At 44.4% G+C, this 9395-nt stretch overlaps 1 protein-coding gene across 1 annotated transcript; it reads left to right on the top strand.

The window, feature by feature from the left end:
* The first annotated feature begins 860 nt into the window (after positions 1-860).
* LOC109757980 (type IV inositol polyphosphate 5-phosphatase 3) lies at positions 861-8200 on the top strand. The gene is made up of 10 exons (XM_020316822.4): positions 861-1537; positions 1667-1781; positions 2592-2663; positions 3124-3214; positions 3425-3529; positions 3720-4539; positions 4919-5097; positions 7033-7141; positions 7230-7372; positions 7609-8200. The coding sequence occupies exons 1-10, from the start codon at positions 1379-1381 to the stop codon at positions 7838-7840; spliced, it is 2025 nt and encodes a 674-aa protein (XP_020172411.1). The 5' UTR covers positions 861-1378; the 3' UTR covers positions 7841-8200.
* The last annotated feature ends 1195 nt before the right edge of the window (positions 8201-9395 follow it).

Raw genomic sequence — 9395 nt, 5'->3', positions numbered from 1 at the left:
AAAATTTTCGCAGGCCCCAGCGCCGAGTAGACTTGCCAAACCCGCACGTAAAGTGGCGGATCGGTCGATGGAGCTCTCAAGAAATCTTTTGCTTTGAGCATAGCACTTACTGTATGAGTGTATGTCAAATAGAAAAAGTCAAAAAAGGAGACAAACCTCGCCTGCCGCCACTGAGACACCGGTTTGTAGTACGTGCTATGGTGCGACTGCGAGACGTAGTACACACATAGGTCGCTGGATCCATCCAAGAACAGACGTGTCAAAGCAAGCGGCAACAGTAAAACAAAACAAAAATCAAATCAGACCGGCCGGGCTCGATGTCAAAGCACAGGAAGAAGAGCCAGCGGACATGCGCGCAAACTGTTGGCGTGCAGTGCAGGTTTGGAAAAACGTCGCTCTCGGTCGATGAAACTCTCGAGGACGTTCCGTCAAGTTGCAGCCGGAGGAGTCATCGACGATCGTTACAACAACACATGCCTCGTACGTCCACGAGCACGAGCACAGGCCGGACCGAGGGGTAGAATCCTTTTCAAAAAAGATCGAAGCAGCAAGGATAGCTAGTCGGCGAGCGAGGATGGACGGATTAAATGGAACGGGATCAAAGACTGTGGCGCCCTAATGACTAGAAGAGCGACGGGGCGCGGTGGGAGCTAGTACAGGGTTTTCGCGTGGAGAGAAAAAGGTGGTGTGGATGGATGGATGGATTGTGGAGGGAGGAAAGCTACAGTTTGGCGTAGCCAGCAAGCAGGCAGGTTCCTTTGTCTACCCAGCCAGGAGTAGTAGGATTCGCTCGCTCATTCCCTGAACGGGATAAGGAGGAGGGCCTTGCAATTGCGAGGTGGGTGGACGTAGCTATAGCCGAGCCGAGCCTAGATGAGGTCGGCAGAAAGAACGCTAGTACTAGGCGATAGGGCACCTTTTCCCACTGACCCGGCGGGCCCCGGCCAACAGCGGAGCTACCCCAGCCTAGCACGGACCGAGACCGGACGCCGCCGCGCGTGCGACCTCTCTGACTCTGAGCGAGTGTGAGTCCAACCCCGACCCACCGGGCTGGCTAGATCTCATCTAATACTCCTACTAGAGTGACTGACAGACTAACTGATGAAGTGGTTCGGTTCCGGCCCAACGCCAGCCAGCTCGAGCCAAGCCAAAGCCAGGCGCATAAATCCGACCCGCCATTCGCTCGCTCGCTAGCTAGCATCAGTCTGTCCCCTGTTACTCAAGAGGAAAGGCGAGGGAACGCGCAGCGCAGCACAAGAGGTTTCCACTGACTAGTAGTACGGCCGTGGTTCTACCTAGCTAGTTGTTCCGCTGTTGCGTGGCGTCGCGTTCTTAAGGAAGGCAAGGCCAAAGCAAGGGACCGCCGGGGCGCGCGCGAATGGCGGCCAGGCACTCGTACCCGCCCACGCGGGCCACGCGGAGCGCGCCGGCGCCTCGGCCGCCATTGTCCCGCCTCGGGGAGTCGGAGGCGGCGGCGGCGGCGGCCCATCCCGGCGCCGACCCGGAGGCGCGACGCAAGGCCAAGAAGCAGAACCAGGTGCGCACGCTCTCCCTCGTTCGTTTTGTTGGACTGTGGATCATCGGTCGGGCGGTTTGAGGTTATTATTCAATTCCTTTTTTCTGACTGTAACGTACTATTTGATCCGGCTTGGCTTGGATTCCGCAGCTGTGGCCCAAGACGGTGCTGCGCAAGTGGCTCAACATCCGGTCGCCGGACTCCGACTACAGCGCCGACGAGGGCGACACCGCCGACGAGGCCGACAGCGACTCCGAGTACGAAGGTGCACGATCCCCTCCCCTCCCCTTCCGCCCCCTCCGCCAGGAACCGCCTAGCTGCCCTCCGCCATCAAGTTATCATTCATGTGGCCTGGCCCCATCCCCAAATTAACAAATCGAAATTCTTTCGACGTCAAATTCAGTGAATCGGCCAATGCATCCGGGCTGGATTCATCCCAGTCCAGACTCCACACTGTTGGTTGCTCTTTCTGCTCCTGATCGTTAATTTTTCCTCCCCCGCCCATTTCTTTCTGCCAAAAAGGAGTTGTATGTGGGGGCAGGTTGATTCTTTTCAACCACCACCTGATCCATTTAGTTCGGCGATACGGCTCTCGTCTTTCAGGCCAAAAAAAAAAATACTAGTGGGAGGGCGGTGGATTTCGAGGAATTGCCAAATGTCCCTTCCTTCTGTTTTGTCCATTCTGGTGTTGGCTTCGTAACTCCTAAGCCAATTCCCGGTCTCGGTATATTCCTTCGCTTTCTTGGAATACACTAAAATAAACGGATCCTCCATTATCTTAGAGTTAAAAACTAAAAATGAAGTTTGAGCAGATTCAATAGTTTTCCTACTGAAGTTCAAATGATAAAAGAAAAGGAATAAGCAAGGAAATCAAGCTCTAATTGTATTGCGACAACATAGTTGCAACGCGTGGCAGGTTGTGGAAAGCAAAACACTTTTAAAAGAGGATGCATGCAAATTCTGTTGTCCATGCCTCTTTGGTCGCTTTCTTTTCTCGACTTCAGGTTTGCATATTGATATGGTCAACCAGAGTCTAATAGTTTGCTTTTTTTCTTTTCTAATTACGTTGGTGCAGAGATGTGCGCATGGGAACGCCAGCGATATGATCGGGACCGGAGAATGCGCGGATTGGGTGCCCAGACTACTGGTAATTCGACGCTTTTCGTAAATTATTATCATGTTGTCTGCCAGCATATGTCATACGAGTAGTTTTCAAATGAACTATTTGAACTACAGAAGATGATTGTTGCACTGTTGGTTCTACCAAAGAAATATGCACATGAAAATTAGGCTCGAATCAAATAGATGACCATAATGATTCATGGCTGCAAACTTAATCGCTCTCGAATCTTCTTCCGTTTGTGACTGTTTCCCATTGAGTCGTTGTCTTAGTATTTCCATAGTGTACATTTTGAATTTGCTTTGTTACGGACTCAGTGCGAATTGAAGTACTAGTGCTGGCAAACAATACTGCAGACATATACCTGTATACTCTTTCACCAATTTTTGACTAACCTATCTCTGGACCTCCTCTGGCACACCGTCTTGTTCTCAAAAAGCCGCGCTTAGCTTTTCTTATGTGGTGACACAACTTATCAATACTGCAGATAGCCAAATGGAGGGTGTTCCATACGGTCTTCATAGAAGGCGCAAGTCAGAGACTCTTCGTGCTCAGTATATCGATGTCAAGGAACTGAGGCATGGATCTATGCTCCTTAATTTTTCGCATTTTCTATACCTCAATTTTTAACTGTTTATTTTTCTTATATGTTATAATATAAGTTAAATAACTGCTCATTTTTCGTTCAGATATCTGTCTTGCCTTGCACCAAGACTTGAAAGCAGTAACATCTACTATGTTTGTTCTGTTACTGTCATTTCTTATAGTCTGTTGGGTTTAATATTCAGGGTCTGCGTAGGAACATGGAATGTTGCAGGCAAACTTCCACCTCAAGATTTGGATATTCAAGAATGGTTGGATATGAAGGAGCCGGCTGACATATATGTTATTGGGTAACTTGTTGAACCTCCCGTTATTTTTCTGAGAACTGAACCTCCCATGTTACTGAATACAAAGAATATCAAACCATGAGCTATCACTTTAACTCCAAATGATATGCGCTCCTATGAGTTTGATCACCTGGTCTTAATTTTTTTAATGTAATAACATTAGCACTTTTATGTGTTTCTTTTTATATTTCAGATTTCAAGAAGTTGTTCCGTTAAATGCCGGGAATATATTTGGCGCGGAAGACAGCCGTCCTGCTTCCATGTGGGAACATATCATTCGTGAAACACTGAACAAGATTAGTCCAGATAAACCAAAATATAAAAGTCACAGTGATCCTCCATCTCCATCAAGGTTCAAGCCATCTGATGACGCTCTTGCAATGGAAGACGAACTTAATAGCGAGTCTGACAGCGAAAGTGGTGGGGAAGTGCACCCATGGAACGAACAAGATTTAGTTGTTGTTGATGATGATGATAGTCATAGCAACAGACTTGAACACTCCACTTCTGCTCCTGACGAATCTATTATACAGGCTGATAACTTCAGCAGGTTGCCTTCAATGAAGACTTTCAATAGATCCCATAACATAGTAAGTTTTAAAGATTACACCTCTCTTTTGGAAGAGCCGATCAACCAAAAGATGTTAACCAAAACACTCAGTCACTCGGAAAGGCTTGGAATGATTTGGCCAGAACAACCATTGGATATGTTGGCTCAGTGTCTTCCAGACAGCACACCACCATTTGCTTCCGGGAAGGCACTAAAAACATATTTGTCTTTCAAATCAGTTAATGAAGATTCATGTGCTTTTCCAGAGGATAGTGCACTTCATGGTTTAAACATTGAAAGTGTGGTAGCTAAAGGAAAAAGACCATACTTTGTAAGGATAATAAGCAAGCAGATGGTCGGAGTATTTCTCACAATATGGGTACGAAGGAGCCTGCGAAAGCGCATTCAGAACGTGAAAGTATCAACTGTAGGTGTAGGTGCTATGGGATACATTGGTAATAAGGTAAGTTTCTGTGGATCACATCACTCTCACTTATGTTGCTGCATAAACTGAGTTCCAAAATGCATGTACGTATGACATTCATTTAGAATTCGTTAGACATTAGGACAGTTTTATTCCTTAACTTATTCATATATGTTTTTACCACCTACCCAAATACTGCGAGGAAAGGAGTGCATTCCTTTTTACACCGAATGAATTTCATCTTGACCAGCTATCATATCATTTGTATTTACCTTCATCAGTATGTCTTGGTATAGGCCGGGGGTGATCCTTTCTTCTAATTGTTTTTAAAAGTATGTCTTGGTTTTGATTATGAGGTGCTCCCTGTAAAAAAAAAGAAGTGCTGTGCTAATTTTTCTTACTTCAATATATGCTCCAGGGATCAATAGCAGTAAGTATGTCGATATATCAGACACACTTTTGCTTTCTTTGTTGTCACCTGACCTCTGGAGAAAAGGATGGAGATGAACAAAAAAGGAATGCAGATGTGCAAGAGATCCATCGAAGGACAGTATTTAATTCCAGAGTGAGCACGCCTAAGACAATATATGACCACGAGTAAGTTAAAGATATTTTTTCTTTAAAAAATTATATGCTACCCTCCAACTTCTTGAAGTTCCCCATGTGACCTAAACTGGTTGTCATCATGGTGAGCTCTTGGATGATTTATTACATGCAGATCACGATGTTCTTTTAGATATGCTATATAGACGTACACCGTGTGGATATAGGTTTGGCAAAAAAAACGAAATATAGACTCCAGTTTATACAAGGGATTGGTAATTTGATTGCTGAAGCACGCTCATAACCAATTTGAGTGCACCAAATTAGTTGGTTGGAGTGGATGTACATTCCCACAACATCGGTTCAAGTCCTCACATAGGCGAATTTGGGCTCCTATTTATGCTTAAGGGTCTCCCTTACAGTTCTCCTTCCAAAAACATTTGGGCGTGCCAAGCGAAAGTCCCCATCTGAGCTCGCCATGAACAGTAAAATCCGAAAAAATTGAGAACAGATTCAAAAACTTCTGATTTTTTTTGGAGCAAACACTGACGAATGTTTTGAGTGCTTGCAAATTTTCATCTCAAAATGACATTCATGGAAGTCATGGCAAAAAACACTTGCCACGACTTCCACGAATGTCATTACATGATGAAACTTCGCAAGCAAATAAAACTTTTGTTAATGTTTTCCACAAGAAAAATTCAGAACTTTTTGAATTTATTTTGGATTTTTTTTGTATTTTACTGTTCACTCGGGCGGGTAGATGGAATAACTGAGCCAGAACAGAAAAAAAAGTAGAACAGGTAGAGAGTGGTTTTTGTGCACCCACGCACGTTGCACCCCTGGTGCACCCACAATCAAAAACTTAGCAAAACATTTTTTAAAAATCTGAAACTTTGTGGATGTGATTATGACCAAATGTTTTAGGTGCTTGCAAATTTTGGTGGCAAAATAACATCCGAGGAAATCTGTATAAAAAAACAAAGTTTGTGCTGAAAACATGTGAACAGTCACGTGGGTGCAGAGCAACATCTGTATTTCGTTTTGTATGGAGATCATTTGATGTTTTTGGTGACCAAACTTTGCAAGCTTCTAAAACGTTTGCTCATAATCACATCCACCAAGTTTCAGAATTTTTTGTTTTTTTTTCTATTTTTTCGAATTTACTATTCACTGTGTGGGTGCACCGAAGGTGGGTGCAGCCACTACTTTCACCTTATTAAAGGAAGCTATACTCCACGTCCGTGTGCCAAGCTTTCATGGCCTCTCACCTGAATCATGCGGCTTCAAACACTATAACGAAGGTTGTCAGAATCACTATTTTAAATCGGGCCAAACCCTATGGTATGATTGCAAATCATAGGAAAATAACCAATAGAATCGTAAAATCATACTCTGCTAACTACGATCGTAGAACCATTCCAGTCAATGTGGATAGCAAGTCATGGAATCGCTTGACAGAATCATGAATCTGACAACCTTGACTATGTCAGTCAAATAAATAAATTATAACCATAAAATTCACAGAATACATAATACAAGAACACCATCCAAGTCATTGTAACCTCGGTGTTTACCATGGAGCAATCTAGTAAAACACTGATATTGTTAAGTGGAGTAGTTAATCCGCAATTTGTGTTGCAAATTTAAGAAGATATATTATGAGAGTTAGTGTGCACTTGCTGCCGAATTTGCTAGGGTCCAACGAAAAATAAGAGTCAGTAGATTGAAAGTAGATGGATGGTGGAGAACGTTTGGTTCCAGCAAACTAGTGCTTTTTATATTGCTATAGACTTAAATATGTCGAGGCGAAAGGAGCAAATCATGAAGTCATATCAGTGTCATAGGAAATCATATGTTTGCACTTCACACACGCCGAAAATTTTACCTTTACCTGTAGGAAATTCTAGTTTAATGTTGTTAAGCGCTGCATGAGTTTGCCTTGCTACATAAAACTTTATAGATATCTAATATTTTGTATTGTTTCAGAAGGATATTCTGGCTAGGGGATCTCAATTATAGGATCAACTTATCATACGAAAAAACACATGAATTTATCTCCAACCACGACTGGAATGGGTTGTTTGAGAAAGACCAGGTAAACTTTGGTAGTCCCTCCGACCCATATTAATTGTCGCAGCTCTAGTACAACTTTGTCCAGCTCACTTTTTTTTCCTGTATGATAGCTAAGAGTAGAACTGAGGAAAGGACGTTTATTTGATGGGTGGAGCGAAGGAGTTATCAGCTTTCCTCCAACATACAAGTACCGGTTTAACTCGAAGAAGTACACAAGTGATGAGCCAAAATCTGGAAGAAGGACGCCTTCATGGTATGCAATCTGATCACCACACATGAACTACTGCCACTAGAACATATTAACTTCACCTGCATAAGTTGGTTGTGAAAACAACCGCAAAAAAAATACAAAAATAAGTTGGCTGTGAAAGAACAGTTCTTGTTTCTTTTACATGATTCACTACACTCTCCATGAAGATGTCAGAGATAATAAACCTCGAAGCTTTTATGACGTGTGCTTACAGAAATTTTTCTCCACTACCTCTGTAGGTGCGACCGAATTCTTTCGTATGGCAAGGCAATGAGGCTATTGTCGTACGAGACGGTTGATATGAGGCTATCCGATCACCGCCCCGTTAAAGCCGTGTACACGGTTGATATAGAGGTTTTCAGCCCCAAAAAGTTGCAGAGAGCTCTCACCTTCACCGACGCGGAGGTCGAGGACCGGCTGTCCTCTGAGGACGAGCGCATCGCTGGAATCTACAGCCTTGGGCTGTCGTAAGTCCAGGGTTAATATTTGGGCCATTTTCTGTAGTGAGGTTGAGCCAAGTCACACCGACAGTGCCGCTTAACCCTGTCCAGCCATGTCCTCTTGGCTATCTGCTGAGACCAGCAGCAGATCAGCTGTGGTTGCTTGGTCACGTAGTACGTCGCTTCCATGCTCTGACCATATTTTGAAACCAGGGCATGCTATGTATGCATCTCGTTGTTTGTTTCCCGCCGTTTGCCTGTTGTGTGCAGCTTCCTGAAATGATAATGCCATCTGTAATGATCTGATCTACTCCAGTTGTAATTATTAAGAGTTGAACACTGTAAATTTTGAGGCAGGCCGGTTGTGCAGTTCAAGTTCCAAGTTCTCCTATATGCCCGGTTTTATCTCAACCAGAAATTGTACCCACTCCGTCCCATAATATCAGACGTTATTACATCCAATATACGGAGGGAATATTTCAGTTCCAGGAAGCGTATAGAGGCAAGGCAAGTGTCGTTCGAGATAGACCGTCTAAATCAGGGGGTAGATGGTCTAATACGAGCGAGCGAGCGAGCCCGAGTGGAAGGAACCCCAATGGCACTAGGCTATCTACTCCAGGAAAAGAGGCAAGACCCCCACGCCAAAGCCCAAAGGCGAGATCGCATGCCGACGGCCGATCGCACTCGCACGGCTGGCCAAGGTGGAGGTCAGTGAGGGTTTCAGCGCACAACGCACTTGCCCGATCGCACTTGCACCGTCGCACGGGAGTTTTTAGGTGGCGTCTGCCGCCGGATGGTGGGTTTGTTCTCCTGAAAAAGGAAGGTCACGCTGTAGGCGGATGGTCCATATGATCGCCAATCGGTGTCGTCGGAAAAAGGTGTATCTACAGTCTCCAGTAGAATGGGTGGAATTTAGGATCACGCGTAGCCGACAGAGTATATTACTCCTACAAAATACGGAGTACTACTCTCTCCGATCCAAATTAAGTGTCACAGCTTAAACTTAGTTCAAAACGGTGACACTTATTTTGGATCCGAGGGAGTAGTATAAAATGCAATTTGGGGCTCCCGATGATCCCTCGACGAGTCCCGAACCGTGAGGTTTCGGCAGCCAAAAATAACATCCTTAGATCACCCTTCTCAGAAGAGGAGGTGGGAACTGATGTGTTTCAAATGCAGCACAACAAAACACTCTGTCCAAATGACTTCTCCGTGGAATTCTACAAAATTTCTAGGAGATCATCAAATTAGATCTCATAACGGTGTTTAAATTTCTACATGCCGGCCAGTTTGACCTATCCAGCCTAAACTACAGCCAAATTGTTTTCTTGGCCAAAATTATGGAGGTTGAACGAATCCAGCAGTATAGGCGATCTGCCTCTTTGATGTTAGCTTCGAAATTTTCACTACAATAGCTACTAATAGACTCAATGTGGTAGCCGGTCCAGCCCTCTCAAATGACCTTCATGAAAGGAAGAAACAACCTCTATAGAATATTTATCCTTCATGTGACGTTCACGAAATGCACCGAAAAAACCTACAAGTTATGGTTGTCCTACAATGAATCTAAATCTTGAATTCACCAA

The sequence above is a fragment of the Aegilops tauschii genome, chromosome 3, assembly GCF_002575655.3.
Source record: "Aegilops tauschii subsp. strangulata cultivar AL8/78 chromosome 3, Aet v6.0, whole genome shotgun sequence".
Lineage (NCBI taxonomy): Eukaryota > Viridiplantae > Streptophyta > Magnoliopsida > Poales > Poaceae > Aegilops > Aegilops tauschii.
The sequence above is the reverse complement of the archived record's forward strand: the minus strand, read 5'-3'. Positions and strand labels throughout refer to the sequence as shown.

Coding starts and splice junctions, on each gene's coding strand:
- LOC109757980 (XM_020316822.4), top strand. CDS start 1,379: ATGGCGGCCAGGCACTCGTACCCGCCCACGCGGGCCACGCGGAGCGCG. Junction 3,215..3,424: donor ATCGATGTCAAGGAACTGAG/GCATGGATCTAT, acceptor TTTAATATTCAG/GGTCTGCGTAGGAACATGGA. Junction 3,530..3,719: donor GCTGACATATATGTTATTGG/GTAACTTGTTGA, acceptor TTTATATTTCAG/ATTTCAAGAAGTTGTTCCGT.